The 20,738-nt window shown below is 43.6% G+C and overlaps 1 protein-coding gene and 1 long non-coding RNA gene across 10 annotated transcripts in view; both read right to left on the bottom strand.

Annotated features, from left to right (window-relative positions):
* The window catches only part of SPG21 (SPG21 abhydrolase domain containing, maspardin), a 111,578-nt gene that overhangs the window by 24,083 nt on the left and 66,757 nt on the right, over positions 1-20,738 (bottom strand). For 7 of the 9 annotated variants that reach the window (XM_067750401.1, XM_067750358.1, XM_067750377.1 and 4 more), the window contains 2 exons: positions 6,916-7,056; positions 4,706-5,392 (listed from right to left, as the gene is read on the bottom strand). In XM_067750401.1, coding sequence (XP_067606502.1) covers positions 5,276-5,392; positions 6,916-7,056 — 258 coding nt within the window. In that variant the 3' untranslated portion in view covers positions 4,706-5,275. Of the gene's footprint in view, positions 1-4,705; positions 5,393-6,915; positions 7,057-20,738 lie in introns of those variants that run through there. The other 2 variants (XM_067750386.1, XM_067750391.1) reach the window with 2 other exon arrangements.
* Positions 7,065-20,738, bottom strand: part of LOC137230641 (uncharacterized) — a 45,939-nt gene continuing 32,265 nt past the window's right edge. The window contains exons 3-4 of the long non-coding RNA XR_010946199.1: positions 12,966-15,432; positions 7,065-8,997 (exon numbers count right to left, since the gene is read on the bottom strand). This is a non-coding gene — a long non-coding RNA (uncharacterized lncRNA). The remainder of the gene's footprint in view (positions 8,998-12,965; positions 15,433-20,738) is intronic.

Below are 20,738 nucleotides of genomic sequence, written 5' to 3' on the forward strand. Positions count from 1 at the left end.
TTTTTTCTTGATGAGTCTGGCTAAAGGTTTATCAATTTTATCCTTTCAAAGAACTAGCTCTTAGTTTCATTGATTTTTAAAAAATCTCTATTTCATTTATTTTTGCTCTGATTTACAATTTCTTTCCTTCTACTGACTTGGGGTTTTGTTTATTGTTCTTTTTCTAGTTCCTTTACGTGTAAGGTCAGGTTGTTTGAGATTTTTCTTGTTTCCTGAGATAAGCTTGTATTGCTATAAACTTCCCTCTTAGAACTGCTTTTGCTGTATCCCATATATTTTTGGATCATTGTGTTTTCATTTTCATTTGTCTCTAGGTATTTTTTATTTCCTCTTTGATTTATTCAGTGCTTGTTTAGTAGCATATTGTTTAGCCTCCACCTGTTTGTGTTTTTTGCAGGTTTTTTTTCTTGTAGTTGATTTCTAGTTTCATAGCATTGTGGTTGGAAAAGATGCTTGATATGATTTCAGTTTTCTTAAATTTACCAAGGATTGTTTTCTGGCCTAGCATGTGATCTATCCTGGAGAATGTTCCATGAGCACTTGAATGTGTATTCTACTGCTTTTTATGGGATGTTCTATATATATCTATTAAGTTCATTAGATCTAATGTGTCATTTAAGGCCAGTGTTTCCTTATTGATTCTCTGGATGTTCTGTCCATTGATGTAAGTGTGGTAAGGTCCCCTATTGTTACTATCAATTTCTGCCTTTATGTCCATTAATATTTGCTTTATGTATTTAGGTGCTCCTATGTTGGATGCATATATATTTACAATTGGTATATCTTTTTCTTGGATTGATCCCTTGTTCATTATGTAATGTCCTCCTTTATCTCTTGTAACAGTCTTTATTTTAAAGTCTATTTTGTCTGATATGACTATTGCTACATTGGCTTTCTTTTGATTTCCATTTGCATGGAATGGAAATTTTTTCATCCCCTTTTTCCATCCCCTCACTTTCAGTTTGTGTGTGTCTCTGCATCTCAAGTGAGTCTCTTGTAGCCAGCATATACGTGGGTCTTGTTTTTTTATTCATTCAGCTACTCTGTCTTTTGATTGGAGCATTTAGTCCATTTACATTTAAAGTAATTACGGATATGTATGTTCTTATTGCCATTTTGTTAATTGTTTGGGGTTATTTTTATAGGTCTTTTTTGTTCCTTTCTTCTTTTGTTCTCTTGTGATTTGATGACTATCTTTAGTGTTATGTTTGGATTCCTTTTTCTTTTTGAGTGTGTGTCTATTACAGATCTTGTGTATGATTACCATGAGGTTTTTTTTTTCTAATATTTATTTATTTTGGCTGCACCACGTCTTAGTTGCGGCATGTGGGATCTTCATTGCAGCATGCATGTGGGATCTAATTCTCTGACCAGGGATCGAACCTGGGTTCCCTGCATTGGGAGCATGGAGTCTTAGCCACTGGACCACCAGGGAAGTCCCCCATGAGGTTTTTATATATCAATTGATATATATATGTGATTGTTTTAAGTTGCTGATCTCTTAATTTCCAGTGCCTTTTAACAACCCTGCATTTGTACTCTCCTCCCCTCATGTTTAGTTTTTGATATTATGTTTTACATCAATTGTTTTGTGTATCTCTTTACTGCTTACTGTGGATGTAGATTTTACCACTTTTGTGTTTTAACCTTCCCACTAGCTTTGTGTGTGTGTGATTTCCTGCCTTTACTGTTTGCCTTTACCAATGAGATTTTTCCTTTCATGATTTTCGGGTTTCCTGTTATGGCCTTTTCTTTTTTGCTTAGAGAAGTTCCTTTAACCTTTCTTGTTTGGTGGTGCTGAACTTTTTTTTGCTTTTGCTTGTCTGTAAGGCTTTTGATCTCTCCATCAAATCTGAATGAGAGCCTTGCTGGGGTATTCTTGGTTGTTGTAGGTTTTTCCCTTTCATCAGTTTAAATATATTGTGCCATTCCCTACTGGCCTACAGAGTTTCTGCTGAAAAGTCAGCTGATAGGTTTATGGGACTTTATTTGTATTTCATTTGTTGTTTTTCCCTTGCTGCTTTTAATATTCTCTCCATCTCTAATTTCTGACATTTTGATTACAATGTGTCTTGGTGTGTTTCTCTTTGGGTTAATCCCGTGGGGACTCTGTACTTCCTGGATTGGCTGTTTGTTTCCTGTCCCATTTTAGGCCAGTTTTCAGCTATTATGTCTTCAAGTTTGTTCTCGGCTCCCTTTTCTCTGTTTCCTCTTTCTTGGACCTCTGTATTAGTGCACTTGATGTTGTCCCAGAGGTCTCTTAAATTGTCCTCATTTCTTTTCATTATTTTTTCTGTTCAGCTTCAGTGATTTCCACTTCTCCATCTTCCAGCTCGCTGATCCATTCCTCTGTCCCATTTAGTCTACTGTTGGTTTCTTCTAGTATATTTTTCATTTCAGTTAGTGTATTTTTCATCTCTGTTTGGTTCTTTACATTTTCCAACTCTTTGTTTAAAACTTCCAACTTCTCTCACTGTTTATCCACTCTTCTCCCGTTTTCTTTGATCATTTTTACGATCACTACCCTGAACTCTTTCTTGAGTAGACTGCATATCTCCACTTTGCTTAGTTTTTCTTCTGGAGTTTTATCTTGTTCCTTTGTTTGGAAAATACTCCTCTGTTGCCTTATTTTGCCGATTTGTTGTTTTTTTTAATGTATCTGGCAGGTTGGTTACATTTCCCCATCCTGGAGAAGCGGCCTTCTGTAGGAGATGTCCTATGCATCCCAGCAACGCATCCCCCTCTTGTTACCCAAGCTGTATGTCCTCTAGGGGTTCACCCTATGAGGGGTGCATGGGTCCCTCTGTTGTGGCAGGCTGTGTGGGTAGTTTGGTAGGCTTGATTGGCCCCGGGTTCAGTTGATTGCCAGGCCTTGCCTTGTGTGGGGGGTGCTAACCTCTGGTTGGTGGGACCAGGTCACGTGGTGGCTGACTGTGGAACCCAGGAGGCCCGGGACTAGTGCTAGGCACTGGTGGGCAGAGTCAAGGTCAAGGAGACTCTGGGGCTGTTGCCCACCCATTGGTGGGGGAACCCAGGTCCTGGGGCTAGTGCCAGCCTACTGGTAGGCAGAGCCAGATCCTGGAATCTAGTCCCAGTGCCAGGGGTCCCTGAGCTGGTGTTAGGTCGCTGGTGGGTGAGGCCCATTCCTGACATGGTTGAGTGCAGAGTCCAGAGCATCCAGAAGTTTGTGATGGCCTGCTAGTGGGTGGGGCCAGGCCCAGCTGGTCCTAGTGCAGGATCTGGCCTGCTGGTGGAGTGTCCGGGTCCAGCGGCCGTGGAGCTGTGGTTTTCTTGCTGTTGGTGTCTGCTCCCTGGTGGGTGAGACTGGTCTGGAGGCTAGAGCAGACTCCTTGGAATGTGGGACTGTGGCCCAGGCACTGGTGCCTGCCCTTGAGTGGGTGGAGCTGGGCCCTATGGTGGGCAAGGCCATGTCCAGAGGTGGCTGGGGGCTCAGGGGGTCTCAAGGCAGCCTATCTGCTGGTGGGTGGAGCTGTGTCCCCACCCAGTTAGTTGCTTGGCCTAAGGTATCCCAGCAGTGGTGCCTATAGGCTGTTGGGCCAGGGCCAGGCTGGGTGCTGGGGCTAATAAGCCAGAGGGAGGATTCCACAATGACTTGCCAGCACCAGTGTCCACATGGTAGAATGAGCTCCCAAGAATGGCTGCTGCCAGTGACTATATCCCTAGGGTGAGCTGCAGTTGCCTCCTGCCTCTCCAGGAGATTCTCTAAGAGCAGCAGGTAGGTCTGGCCCAGGCTCCTATATAATCACTGTTCCTGCCCTGGGTCCTGGAGCATGTGAGATTTTCTGTGAGCCCTTTGAGAGTGAAGTCTCTGTTTCCACCAGCCCTCTGGTACTCCTGAAAGTAAGCCCCTCTTGCCTTTTAAAGCCAAATGCTCTGGGTGCTCATCTTGCTAGTGCAGGACTCTTGGGCTGGGGAGCCTGACTTGGGGCTTGGAACCCTCTTTTGGGAGAACCTCTGCAGTTGCAATTCTCCCGTATGTCGGTCCCCCACCTGGGGGTATGGGACTTGGCTGTATTGTGACTCCGCCCCTCCTGCCCATCTTGTTGTGGTTCCTTCTTTATATTATCTTTAGTTGTAGAAGACCTTTTTGGTAGGTTCTGGTCTTTCCAAAGTGTCAACTTTGGAAGCTGATTAGAACAAGTCAACTGTAAAAAGACATTTATGAGATAATCACAAATGAGAACACTGACTGGATGTTAGTATGAAGGAATTATTGGTGAATTTTTTTAGTGTGATAATGGCATTATTTTATCTCTTGAAGGTACATATAGAAATGTACAGATGAAGTAAGGTATCAGAATTGCCTTAAAATAATTCATTCATAGGAGTATGTGTGGAAAAAGTGAGGGTTGGATAAGAGATGATACAACACAGTCCATGAGTTGATAATTTTTGAAACTGGGTAATGTGGATGTAGTTCATTATACTATTTTCTCTACTTTATGTGTGTTTAAAATCTTCCACTGAGGGGGAAAAAAAAGCAGGTATGAAAAGTACCTTGCACATAGCAGCAGCTCAATAAAGGATTGTTTCTGTAATCTAACAATGAGCAAACTGCACTTTAGAGAGGTTAAGTAACTTAATCTAAAGACACACGGGCTTGGCAAACATCAGTCTGATTCTCAGAGAGTCCTATGTGTAGGTAGCCCAGTTGGCAGCTATGATAATCACAAAAGCCACTCACTCAAATTGAATTTTTATTCCAAAGACTGTAATGGGTATAAAGACAACAGCCCAAACTGAAAACAATCTGCTTAACTGGAAATTAGAAGTAGTTCATTTGCAGGAGAGCAAACAGTGGGTGACAGCCTTGGCACTCTGATAAGTTATAACCAAGAAAGCATAAAAATAACCAATGTCCTTCTGATACACAATGTGGATGTGCAGCATTTACAGCAAATAACAGAAAGGAAAGGAAAAAAATCCACAGAATCCCCCAATTCAGAAATTAATATTCACTTAACAACACAGTGGTGAAGACTTTTGGTAGCAAAATTTTCACAATTCTTAAAATGGGAATCTTCAAAAGTACTTCGTTAAGTTCAAAAGCTAAAAAAACTGAAGAGGGAATAGTTACACTGGCTTAGAAGAGCTGCCGCCTGTCACGAAGATGAGAATCAATCAGTCCTAGTTCCAAACACAGTGATAACCGGTGAACCTGACAAACCGAAGAGAGAGGCCGACTGGTGGGCACTGATGTCACTGATTGTACGGACACACTGGATCACTCATCACTAAGAGCCAACTCTAACAGCTACTGCTCCTCCTGACTGATGCCAAGGTTGCCTTTCTGCACCTCGAGCTCCTCAGCACTGACCATCGATGGGTCAATGGCCGCATATTTGGTTCCGTGGAATTGCAGCAAATGTATCTGCAGAAATGCAGAATAATTATTTTAAACAAACATCACTGTTGTGTATTAATGGTTTCTAGTTCTAAAATTACAGAGTCCTGGGGGAATGGGCAAGATAAGGTCAGGGGGTTAAAAGGTACAAAACTACCATGTATAAAATAAGCTACAAGAATATATTGTACAGCACAGGAAATACAGCCAATACTTTATAGTAACTTTAAATGTAGTATAATCTATAAAATTGTTGAATCAGTATATAGAACACCTGAAACTAATATTATAAGTTAACTATACCTCAATAAAAATATATACAGTAAAACATTAGAGTAATACATACTAATTAGAAAAACTAGAAAACAGAAAAGTCAAAAAAGTTTTAAAAACCACAATTTGGGGACTTTCCTGGCAGTGCAGTGGTTGAGAATCCGCCTGCCAATGCAGGGGACATGGGTTCAAGCCCTGGTCTGAGAAGATCCCACATGCTGTGGAGCAACTAAGCCCGTGTGCCACAACTGCTGTGCCTGTGCTCTAGAGCCCGCAAGCTACAACTACTGAGCCCGTGCGCCACAAATACTGAAGCCTGCATGCCTAGAGCCTGTGCTCTGCAACAAGAGAAGCCACCGCAATGAGAAGCCCGCACACTACGATGAAGAGTAGCCCCTGCTTGCTGCAACCAGAGAAAGCCCACATGCAGCAACGAAGACTCAATGCAGGCAAAAAACAAAAAAACACAAAAACAAACCAAAACCACAAAACCACAAAACCACTATTTGGGATCTTTGTTCCTCACTTAATATGTAACCAGTCTTTCCAGGTAACTACAAATTGTTATTAACATCTTAAATTGCCACATGCTGCTTCACCAGTAGGTGTTAATCCTTCCCCTCTGCTGCTAGGAATCAGGTCCTTCCCATCCTCTGCTGTTCTAACACCGTAATCACTATCTCTGGGAATCAAGTTTTTTTGTATTTATGATCCTCTCCTCAGGATCTGTTGCCACATGTGGAAAACAGGATCAAAGAACATGACTGGTTTTTTAAGCCTCTTGATAGTACTTGCCAAATTGCAAAGCAACCATTTCTCACCACTATTCTAATATCCATTTAGGCAGGTATTAGAAGAAGTAGTGTTTGTTTGTGTGCGTGTGTTTTAATGCATTAAAATTAGACCAAGAAGTCACTTCGTGGGATTCAGATTGACTCCATTTAAGTCTGGTGTCTTGCTCTGGCTGAATTCATTACATCCAGGAGCCAAGGTCCCATTGTACCAAACGGCTGCTTCAGTGTGTGAGTTCAGGCCTGTGGTTCTTAGAAAAGGGAGAGTGGGCATAGAGTCCCTCAGGTGGCTCTCATATGCTTGAATTCTCCTGTAAGTTACTAATGTGGAGCAATGTATCAAGTCAATGCTTCATTCCTACAGAGAATTCTGTAGTTCTCTTACTCGACGACCAAAAAATAAAAGAAACTTTATGTTTCCAACCAGATTATGTTTCCAACCAGATTCTGTGTTCAAAGTGCTCTGGGATCCAACCTAGGACCTACCTGTACATAGAGGTTCACCTCTGCACTTCTGCACAGGTAAGGGAAATTGCCTCCTGTTTTCAGGTGAGCCCTCCGGGCATTAGGATACAGTTTGTACATTTCTTCTTTAGCTTCAGTTGAAAGTGCACTCTGGTCAAACACCTTTAACAGAACATGAGGCCCAAACTGTTATTTCAATGTGTTCTTTGCATGTTCAGCAAAGTGCCGCCCCCCCGCCCAAACCTTACGCTAACCCCTACTCTCATCCTAACCCATACACTAACACTAACCTGTTGTCATACCCTAACCTGTACCCTAAACCGTACCCGTACCCTAACACTAACCCTTACCCTAACCTGTACCCTAACACTAACCCGTACCCTAACCCGTTGTCGTACCCTTACCTGTACCCTAAACCATACCCGTTCCCTAACCCTAAACTTATCCTAACCTGTACCCTAATCCTAACCTGTACCCGAACACTAACCTGTACCCTAACATGTACCCTAATCCATTGTCATACCCTAACCTGTACCGTAAACCCTACCCGTTCCCTAACCCTTACCCTAACCCATACACTAATACTAATCCGTACACTAACCTGTACCCTAACACGTACCCTAACCCTAAGCCGTTGTCATACCCTAACCTGTACCCTAAACCTTACCCATTCCCTAAAACATACCCTAACTCTAAACTGTTGTCTTACCCTAAACTGTACCCTAAACAGTACCCGCTCCCTAACCCTTACCCTAACCGTACCCTAATCCTAACCCGTACACTAACACTAACCGGTACCCTAATACGTATCCTAAACCTAACCCGTGGTTGGACCCTAACCTGTACCCTAAACTATACCCGTTCCCTAATACTAACCTAAACTTAACCTAACCCATACCCTAATCCTAACCTGTACACTAATACTAACCCATACCCTAACCCGTTGTCATACCTAACCTGTACCTTAACTGCACCTGTTCACCAAACCTAACCCTAACCCTTACCCTTATCTGTACCTTAATCCTAACCTGTACAGCAACACTAACCCATACCCTAACACGTACCCGATCCCTAACCCATTGTCATACCCTAACCTGTACCCTAATCCTAACCCATACACTAACAGTAACCCGTACCATATCACGTATCCTAATCCTAACCTGTTGTCATACACTAACTGGTATCCTAAACCGAACCCATACCCTAACCCTAACTATAACCCTAATCCTTACCCTAAACATACCCTAATCCTAACCCGTACACTAACACTAACCTGTACCCAGACACATACCCTAATCCGTTGTTGTACTTTAAACTGTGATCTAAACCGTACACGTTCCCTAACCCTTACGCTAACCCATGCCCTAATCTTAACCCATACACTAACACTAACTCATACCCTAACACATACCCTAATCCTAACCCGTTCTCGTACCCTAACCTGTACCCTAATCCATACCCATTCCCTAACACTAAACCTAACCATGACCCTAACCCTAACCCTTAGCCTAACTCGTCCTAACGTATACCCTAATCCTAAACCATACACTAACACTAACCTGTACATTAACACATACCCTAACCCGCTGTAGTACCCTAAACCGTACCCGTTCGCTAACCCTAAACCTAACCCTAACCCTTACCATAACCTTACCCTAACATGTACCTTAATCCTAACCTGTACACTAACACGTACCCTAACCTGTTATCGTATGCTAACCTGTACCCTAAACCGTATCCGTTCCCTACCCTAAACCTAACCCTTACCTTAACCCATACACTAGCCCCTACCCTAACACGTACCCTAACCCATTGTCATGCCCTATCCTGTACCCTAAACTGTACCTGTTCCCTAACCCTTGACCTTACTGTTAACCACACCAATATCCTAACCCGTACACAAACACTAACCCATACCCTAACACATACCCTATCTCTATCTCATTCTCATAGCCTAACCGGTACCCTAAACCGTACCCGTTCCCTAACGCTAACCCTAACCCGTACCCTAATCCTAACCAATATACTAATACTAACCCATATCCTAACACATACCGTAAACCAAATCCCTTGTTGTACCCTAAACTGTACACTAAACCTCACCTGTTCCCTAATCCTAACTATAACCCTAAACCTTACGCCAAACCGTACCCTCATCCTAACCCATACACTAACACTAATCCGTACCCTAACACGTACCCTAAGCTTAACCTGTTGTCGTACCCTAACCTGTACACTAAACCTCACCTGTTCCCTAATCCTAACTATAACCCTAAACCTTACGCCAAACCGTACCCTCATCCTAACCCATACACTAACACTAATCCGTACCCTAACACGTACCCTAAGCTTAACCTGTTGTCGTACCCTAACCTGTACCCTAAACTGTACATGTTCCCTAACTCTTACCCTAACTTGTACCCGAATCCTAACCCTTACACTAACCCGTACCCTAACACGTACCCTAAGCCTAACCCGTTGTCATAACCTAACCTGTACCCTAAATCGTACCCATACCCTAACCCTTACTCTAACCTGTAACCTAATCCTAAACCATACACTAAAACTAACACATACCCTAACCCGTTGTCGTACCCTTACCTCTACCCTAATCCTAACCCGTACACTAACACTAACCCCGTACCATAACACGTATGCTAACCCCAACCTGATGTCATACACTAACCTGTACCCTAAACCGCACCCGTGCCCTAACCCGTACCCTCATCCTAACCCATACACTAACACTAACCCGTACCCGAACATGTACCCTAACCCGTTGTCATATCCTAACATGTACCCTAAAATGTATATGTTCCCTAACCCTAACACTTACCCTAACCCTTACCATAATCCTAACCCGCACACTAACACTAGCCCGTAACTTAACACATACCCTAACTCTAACCCGTTTTTGTACTCTAACCGGTAACCTAAACCTTACCCATTCCCTAACCTTAACCTTAAACCTAATCCTAACCCTTATCCTAAGCCGGACCCTAATCCTAACCCATACACTAACACTAACCCATACTCTAAATTTAACCCATTGTTGTACACTAACCTGTACCTAAAACGTACCCTAATCCTAACCTGTTGTCGTACCCTAACCTGTATCCTAATCCATACCCGTTCCCTAACACTAACCCGAACCCAGACTCTAACCCTAACGCTAAACCTTACCCTAATCCTTACCCTAACGTATACCCTAATCCTAACGTGTACACTAACACTAATCCATATCCTAACACATACCCTAACCCTAATCTGTTGTCATACCCTATCCTGTACCCTAAACGGTACCCGTTCCCTAACCCTTATGGTTAACCATACCGATATCCTAATCCATACACTAACACTAACCCCTCCCCTAACACATTGTCGTACCCTAACCTGTACCCTAAACCGTACCCGTTCCCTAACCCTAAACCTAACCATAACCCTTACCCTAACCCATACACTAATCCTAACCTGTACCCTAACACATACCCTAACCCGTTTTCGTACCCTAACCTGTACCCTAAACCATACCCATTCCCTAGCCCTAACCCTAAATCTCTTACCCTAACCCTTACCCTAACTCGTACGCTAATCCTAACTGGTACACTAACACGTACCCTAACACATACCCTAAACCTAACCCGTTGTCATATCCTAACCTGTACCCTAAACCGTACCCGTTCCGTAACCATAACCCTAACCCTTCCTGTAACCCTTATCGTAACACATACCCTAATCCTAACCCATACACTAACACTAACCGGTACCCTAACACATACCCTAAGCCTAACCCGTTGTCATACCCTAACCTGTACCCTAAACCATACCCATTCTCTTAACACTAACCCTAATGCTAACCCTTACCCTAACTCGTATCCTAATCGTAACTAGTACACTAACACTAACCCATACCATAACACATACCCTAACCTTAAACTGTTGTCGTATGCTAACCTGTACCTTAAACCATACCCGTTCCCTAACTGTAACCCTAATCCTGACCCTTACTTAACCGTAACACTTAACCCTAACCCTTGCCCTAACCCGTACACTAACACTAACCCGTAACCTAAAACGCAACGTAACCCTAACCCATTGTCGTACCCTAAACTGTACCCTAAACCATACCCATTCCCTAAGCCTAATCCTAACTCTAACCCTTACCCTAACCTGTAACATAAACCTAACCTGTACACTAACCTGTACCCTAACCCATACCCTAACCCTAAACAGCTGTCGTAACCTAACCTGTAACCTAAACCGTACCCGTTCCGTAACCCTAACCGTAACCCTTACCCTAATCCTTACCGCAACCTGTACCCTAATACTAATTCATACACTAACATGTACCCTAATAGTACCCTAAACCTAACACGTTGTTGTACCCTAACCTGTACCCTAAACTAAGCCTGATCCCTAACCCTAGCTGTTACTCTAACTCGTAACCTAATACTAATCTGTACACTAACAGTAACCCGTACCCTAACACATACCCTAACCCTAAGCTGTTGTCGTACACTAACCTGTACCTAAACCTCACCCGTTCCCTAACCCTTACTCTAACCCATAACCTAATACTAACCTGTGCACTAACACCCGTACCCTTACCCGAACCATACCCTAATCCTAACCCATACACTAACACTAATCTGTACCTAATAAGTACCCTAAGCTTAACCCGTTCTCTTACCCTAACCCGTACCTAAACCGTACCCGATCCCTAACCCTTACCCATGCACTAATCCTAATCTGTACACCAAAACTAACCCATACCCCTAACACATACCCTAATCCTAACCCATGTCCTACACTAATCTGTATCCTAAACTCTACCCATTTCCTAATCCTAACCCTTCCTAATCCTAACGCTTACCCTTACCCAAACTGTACCCTAATCCTAAGCCATACACTAACACTAACCCATACCCTAATACGTACCCTAACCCATTTTCGTACCCTAACCCTATCCTAACCCTAACCTGTTGTCGTACCCTAACCTGTACCCTGAACAATACCCATTCCCTAACACTAACCCTAACCCTTATCCTAACTTGTATCCTAGTCGTAACCAGTACACTAACACTAACCCATACCCTAAACTGTTGTACCCTAATCTGTACATTAAACCATACCCATTCCCTAACCGTAACCCTAACTCTAACCCTTACCTTAACCCTAACCCATACCCTAAAACGTACCCTAATCCTAACCCATTGTCGTACCCTAAACTGTACCCTACACCATTACCCGTTCCCTAACCCTAATTCTAACTCTTACCCTAACATGTAACATAATCCTAACCCATACACTAACACGTACCCTAACCCATTCTCGTACCCCTAACCCTAATCCTTACCCCAACCCGTACCCTAATACTAATTCGTACACTAACAGTAACCCGTAGCCTAACACTACCCTAACCCTAATCCTCATCCTAACCCGTACCCTAATCCTAAACCGTACACTAACACTTACCCGTACTCTAACTCATACCCTAACTCTAATCCGTTTTCATACCCTAAACTGTACTCGTTTCCTAATCTTATACCTAATCCTAACTCTAACCCTTACCCTAATCCGTACACTAACACGTAAGTTAACCCGTACCCTAACTCTAACCCGTTTTCGTACCCTAACCGGTACTCTAAATAAACCTGACAAGTTCCCTAACCCTAACCTTAACCCTAACCCGTACCCTAAACCGTACCCATTCCCTAACCCTAAACATTATCCTAACCCTTACTCGTACCCTAAATCTAACCCATACACTAACACTAACCTGTACCTAACACATACCCCAACACTAACACGTTGTCGTACCCTAAACTGTACCGTAAACCATACCCGTTCCCTAACCCTAACACTTACCCTAACCCTTGCCCTAATCCGTACCCTAATCCTAATCTGTACACTAACCCGTACCCTAACATGTACCCTAATCCTAACCCGTTGTCGTACCCTAAACCATATCTATTCCCTACCCTAAACCTAACCTTTACTGTAACCCATACACTAACCCGTACCCTAATTCTAACCCGCAAACTAACCCATACCCTAACCCATACCCTAACCTGTATCCTAATCCTAACCAATATACTAATACTACCCCATACCCTAACACGTACCCTAGCCCAAATCCCTTGTTGTACCCTAAACTGTACACTAAGCCGTACCTGTTCCCTAATCCTAACCATAACCCTAAACCTTACGCTAACCCATACACTAACACTAATCTGTACCCTAACATGTACCCTAAGCCTGACCTGTTGTACCCTAAACTGTACCCTAAAGCTTACCCATACCCTAACTCTAACCCTTACCCTAACTGGTACCCTAATCCTTACACTAACCCATACCCTAACAAGTACTCTAAGCCTAACTCGTTGTCATACCCTAACCTGTACCCTAAACCTTACCTGTTCCTTAACCCTAAACCTAACCAAAAACCTTTACCCTCTTACCCAAACCATACCCTAATCCTAATCTGTACACTAACCCGTACTCTAACCCTAACCCGTCATCATACCCTAACCTGTACCCTAATCCATACCCGTTCCCTAACTGTAACCCTAAACCTAACCCTTACCCTGATCCATAAACTAATCCTAACCTGTATACTAACACTAACCCATACCCTAATATGTACCCTAACCTTAACCCATTGTCATACCCTTACCTGTACACTAAACCATATCCATTCCCTAACCATAATCCTTAACCTACCATACCCTAATCCTAACCCGTACACTAACACGTACCCTAAACTTAACCTGTTGTCCTACTCTGACCTGTACCCTAAACCACACCTGTTTCCTAACCCTAACTCTAACCTTAACTTTTATCCTAACTCTTACCCTAACCGTACCCTAACCTAACCAGTACACTAACACTAATCCATACCCTAAGACGTACTCTAAGCCTAACCTTTTGTTATACCCTAACCTACACGCTAAGCCATACCCATTCCCTAGCCCTAACCCTTACCCTAATCCTTACCCTAACCGTACCCTAACCCGTACACTAACACTAATCCATACTGTGACACATACCCTAAGCCTAACCTGCTGCAGTACCCTAAACCGTAACCATACCCAACGCTAACCCTAACCCTTACCGTAACCCACACCATAATCCTAAACGGTAAACTAAAACTAACCCATACCCTAACACGTACCCTAACCCTAAACCGTTGTCATACCCTAACCTGTACCCTAAACCATACCCGTTCCCTAACCCTAACCCTATCTGTACCCTAATCCATACAATAACACTAATCCATACCCTAAGCCTAACCTGTTGTCGTACATAACCTGTAGCCTAAACCATACCCATTCCCTAACCCTAACGCTAACCCTTACCCTAACCAGTACCCTAATCCTAATGCATATGCTAATACAAACCCTTACCCTAACACGTGCCCTAACCAAAACCCATTGTACCCCAAACTGTACCCTAAACCGTACATTAAACCTTACGCTAACCTGTATCCTCATCCTAACCTGTACACTAACACTAACGAACACCCTAACACGTACGCTAACCCTAACCCATTGTCATACCCTAACCTGCACCCTAAACTGTACCCGTTCCGTAATTCTAACCCTAAACCTTACCCTAACCTAACCCGTACCCTAATCCCAATCCATACACTAACAATAACCCGTACCCTAACCCTAATCCATTGTCGTAGCCTAACGTGTACCTTAAACCATACTCGTTCCCTAACACTAACCCTATTCCTAATCCTTACTCTAACCCTTACCCTAATCCGCACCCTAATCCCAATCTGTACACTAACATCCGTAACTTAACATGTACCCTAACTCTAACCCGTTTTCGTACCCTAACCAGTACCCTAAACCTTACCAGTTCCCTAATCCTAACCTTAACCCTAACGCTTACCCTCACACTTATCCTAATCCTAACCCGTACCCTAACACTAACCCTTACACTAACATGTACCCTAACCCGTTGTTGTACCCTAACCTGTACTGTAAACCATACCAGTTCTCTAACCCTAAACCTAACCAAAACCCTTACCCTAACCCTTACCCGATCCGTACCCTAATCCTAACCCATACACTATACTAATCGGTACCCATAACATACCCTAAGCCTAACCTGTTGTACCCTAATTTGTACCCTAAACCCTAGCCTTTCCCTAATCCTAACCCTAACCCTTAACCTAACCCTTACCAGAAGCCTTACCCTAACCCGTACGCTAACCCTAACCCGTACCTTAACACTAACTCGTACCCTAACATGTACCCTAACCATAACACGTTGTTGTTCCCTAACCTTTTCTCTAAACTGTACTCGTTCCCTAAGCCGTACCCTAATCGTAACCCATATGCTGACACTAACCCATTCCCTAACACGTACTGTAATCCTAACCCGTTGACGTACCCTAACCTGTACCCTAAACAGTACCTGTTCCCTAACGCTAACCCTAACCCTAGCCTTATCCTAAACCTTACCCCAAACCGTACCTTAATACTAATTCGTACACTAACACGTACCCTAACACATACCCTAAACCTAACTTGTTGTAGTACCCTAACCTGTACCCTAAACCGTGCCCATTCCCTAACCCGTACCCGAACCCTTACCCTAACCCATACCCTAATGCTAACCCGTACACTAACACCCATACCCTAACACGTACCCTAACACTAACCCGCTGTCATACACTGAACTGTACCTGTGCCCTAACCCTTACCCTAACACGTACCATAACTATAACCCATTCTGTACCCTAAAACGTATACATTCCCTAACCCTAATACCCTAACCCTTACCCTAACCCATACAGTAATTCTAACCCGTACACTAATACTAACCTGTAACTTAACACGTATCCTAACTCTAACCCGTTTTCATACCCTAACCGGTAACGTAAACCTTACCCGTTCCCTAACCTTAACCCTAATCCTAACCCTTACCCTAACCAGACCCTAATCCTCACCTGTACACTAACACTGATCTGTACCCTAACACGTACCCTAAACCTAACCCGTTGTACCCTAAATTGTACCTGTTCCCTAACCCGAACCCTTACCCTAATCTGTACCGTAATCCTAAGCTATACACTAACACTAACCCATACCCTAACACGTACCCTAATCCTAACCCATTGTGGTACCCTAACCTGTACCCTAATTCATACCCATTCCCTAACACTAACCCGGACCCAAACCCTAAACCTTACTCTAACCCTTTCCCTAATGTATACCCCAATTCTAACCCATACACTAACATGAACCCATACCCTAACATGTACCCTAACCCTAACCTGTTGTCATACTCTATCCTGTACCCTAAAACATACCCGTTCCCCAACCCTAACCCTTACCATTACCCGTACCAATATCCTAACCCGTACCATAACTGCACCCTAACATGTTGTCATACCCTAACCTGTACCTTAAACTGTACCTGTTCTGTAACCCTAACACTCACCCTTACCCCAACCGTCACCCTAACCCGTACCCTAATCCTAACCCATACACTAACAATAACCTGTACCCTAAGGCGTACACTAACACTAACCCGTACCACAACATGTACCCTAACCCGTTGTTGTACACTAACCTGTACCCTAAACCGTATCAGTTCCCTAACCCTAGCAATAACCCTTACCCGAACCGTACCCTAATCCGAAGCTGTACCCTAACGCTAATCCGTACCCAATCCCTAACCCTAACCCTTACCCTAAGTCTTAACCTAACTTGTACACCAAAACTAACCTGTACCCTAACCCGTTATCGTACCCTAACCTGTACCCTAAACGTACCCGTTCCCTAACCCTAATCCAAACCCTTACCCTAACTTGTACGCTAATCCTAACCCATACACTACTACATACCCTAACATGTACCCAAAATCTAATCCTTTGTCATACCCTAACCTGTACCCTAAGCCGTACTCATTCTCTAACCCTAATCCTAACCCTTAATCTAAACATAACCCTTACCCTAACCCGTATCCTAATCCGTAAACTAAAAACCCGTACCCTAACACGTACTGTAACCCTAACCCGTTGTCATACCCTAACCTGTACCTGAAACCGTACCCGTTCCCTATCCCTAACCGTTACCCTAACTCGTACCCTAATCCTAACCCATACGCTAACACTAATCCGTACCCTAAAATGTACCCTAACCTGTTGTCATACCCTAAACTGTAACCTAAACAGTACCCGATTCCTCACCCTAACCCTAACTGTACACTAATCCTAAACCGTACACTAACACGTAACCTAACCTTAACCTGTTGTCGTGCCCTAACCTGTACCCTAAACCATACCCATTCCGTAACCCAAACCCTAACCCTCACCCTTAACCTAACCCTTACCCTAACCCATGCCCTAATCCTAAACCGTACACTAACACTACCCTGTACCATAACACACACCCTAAGCCTAACCCGCTGTCAATACGCTAACCTGTACCCTAAACTGTACCTGTTCTCTAACCCTTACCCTAACATGTACCGTAACCCATTGTACCCCAAACTGTACACTAACAGTAACCCATACCCTAACATGTACACTAACCCGTTGTCATACCCTAACCTGCACCCTAAACTGTACCGTTCCCTAACCCTAACCCTAAAGCTAATCCTTAACCTAATCAGTACCCTAATCCTACTCCATACACTAACCCTAACCCTAACACATACCCTAAGCCTAATCCGTTGTACCCTAACCTGTATCCTAAACAGTACCCGTTCCCTAAAACTAACCCTAACTCTAACCCTTACCCTAACTTTACCCTAATCTTAAGATGTACCCTAACCCTAACACGTTGTTGTACCCTTACCTGTACCCAAACTGTACCCATTCCCTAGCCCTAACACGTTGTCATACCCTTACCTGTATCCAAACCGTACCCATTCCCTAGCCCTAACCCGAACCCTAACACTAATCCTTACCCTAACCTGTACCCTAAACCTAACCAGTTGTCGTACACTAACCTGTACCCTAAACCGTAGCCATTCCCTAACCCTTACCCGAACCGTACACTAATCCTAACCCGTACACTAACACTAATCTGTACCCTAACACGTACCCTAAGCCTAACCCATTGTCGCACCCTAACTTGTACCCTAACTATACCCATACCCTAGCCCTTAACCTAAACCTTATCCTAACCCATACTCTAATCCTAGTTCATAAACTAAAACTAACCCATACCCTAACCCATTGTTATAACTTAACCTTTACCCTAAACCATACCCATTCCCTAAACTTAACCATTACCCTATCCCTTGCCCTAACTGTACCCTAACCTAACCTGTGCACTAACACTAATCCGTACCCTAACCCGTATCCATTCCCTAACCCTAACCCGTACCCTAATCCTAGCCGTACACTAACACTAACCCTTTCCCTAACACATACCCTAACTCTACTCCCTTGTTATACCGTAAACTGCACTCTAAACCGTATCTGCTCCCTAACCTGAACCTTAATCCTAAAACTAATCCTTACGCTAACACTTACCCTAACTGGTACTCTAACCTAAACTGTACATTAACCCATACCTTAACACGTACCCTAACTCAAACCCATTTTCATACCCTAACCTGTACACTAAACCGTACCCGTTCCCTATCCATAATCCTAACCCTTACCCTATCCCATAACCTAATCCTAAATCGTACACTAACACTAACCCGTACCCTAACCCTATCACGTTGTCATACCCTAACCTGTACCCTGAACCATACCCATTCCCTAACCCATACCCTAATCCTAACCTGTACCTTAACACTAACGCATTACCTAACACGTACCCTAACCCTAAACCATTGTCATACCCTAATCTGTACTTTAAAGCATACCTGTTTCCTATCCCTAACCCTTACCCTAACCTGTACCCTAATCCTAACCTGTACGCTAAAACTAACTCTTACCCTAATACATACCCTAACCCTAATCCGTTGTCATACCCTAACCTGCACCCTAAAGCGTACCCGTTCCCTAACCCGAACACTAACCCTAATCCTTACCTTAGCACGTACCCTAACCCTAAACCGTTTTCGTACCCTAACCTGTACCCGAACCGTACTGTTGCCTACCCATAAATCTAACCCTTACCCCAACCCGTACCCTAAACTGTACAGTAACACTAATACGTACCCTAACCATTGTCAGAACCTTACCTGTACCCTAAACCGTACCCGTTCCCTAACCATAACTCTAACAATAACCCTTACCCTAAACTTACTCCTATCTTAACACATACACTAACACTAATCCATACCCTAACCCAAACCCATTGTCATACCCTTTACCCTAAACCATTCGCGTACCCTAGCCCTAACCTTAATCCTTAACCGTACCCTAAGCCTAACCCGTACAGTAACACTAACCGGTACCCTAACCCGTACCCTAACCCGAACCCTAATCGTAACCGAAACACTAACATGTACCCTAACACGTATCTTAACCCTAAACTGCTGTCGTGCCCTAACCTGTACCCTAAAGTGTACCCATTCCCTAACCCTCACCCTAACCCGTACACTTACACTAATCTGTACCCTAACACATACCCTAAACCTAACCTGTTGTTCTACCATAATCTGTACTCTAAACTGTACCTGTTCCCCAACTCTAACCCTTACTCTTACTCTTAAACTTACCGTTACCTGCACCAATATCCTAACCTGTACCCTAACACGTACCCTATCCCTAACCCCTTGTCATTCCCTAACCCTAAAGCTTACCCTAACCCATAACCTAATCCTAACCTGAACACTAACACTAACCAGTACCCTAATCCTAACACACTGTCATACCCTAACCTGTACCCTAAACCATACCTGTTCCGTAACCCTCACCCTTACCATAACCCTTACGCTAACATGTATCCTAATCCTAACCCACAAACCAGCACTAACCCGTACTCTAACACCCTAAGCCTAACCCATTGTCGTACCCTAAACTGCACCTGTTCCCTAACCCTAACCCTTATCTTAACCCGTACCCTAATCCTAACCCATACACTAAAACTAACGGGTACCCTAATACGTTGTTGTACCCTAACCTGTACCGTAAACCGTACCCGTTCCCGAACCCTAACACTAACCCTTACCCTAACACTTACCCTAACCCGTACCCTAATCCTAACCCATACACTAATAAACACTCACCTATACCATAACACACACCCTAACCCATTGTCCTACACTTACCTGTACCCATTCCGTAAACCTAACCCTAACCCTTACCCTAACTTTACCCTAATTCTAACCCGTACACTAACACTAATCCATACCCTAAGCCTAACCCGTTGTCCTACTCTAACCTACACCCTAAACTGTACCTAACCCTAACACTAACCCTAATCCTTAACCTAACCCTTACACTAACCCATACCCTAATAATAAGCCGTAAACTAGAACTAACCCATACCCTAACACGTACCCTATACCTAACCCCTTGTCATTCCCTAACCCTAACCCTTACCCTAAAGCTTACCCTAACCCGTAACCTAACCCTAACCCAAACACTAACCAGTACCCTAACCCTAACACGTTGTCATACCCTAAACTGTACCCTAAACAGTACCTGATCCCTAATACTAGCCCTAACCCATACAATGACCCTTAACCTATCCCGTACCCTAATCCTAACCCATACACTAACATTAACCCATTTCCTAAAACGTACCCTAATCCTATCCCGTTTTCGTACCCTAACCTGCACCCTAAACTGTACCCATTCTCTAACCCTAACTCTAACTCTAAATCTAATCCTTATCTTAATCCTTACTCTAACTCGTACCCTAATCCTAGCCCGTAAAACACCACTAACCCGTAGCTTAACACGTACCCTAAAC

This window comes from Pseudorca crassidens, chromosome 1 (assembly GCF_039906515.1).
Source record: "Pseudorca crassidens isolate mPseCra1 chromosome 1, mPseCra1.hap1, whole genome shotgun sequence".
NCBI lineage: Eukaryota > Metazoa > Chordata > Mammalia > Artiodactyla > Delphinidae > Pseudorca > Pseudorca crassidens.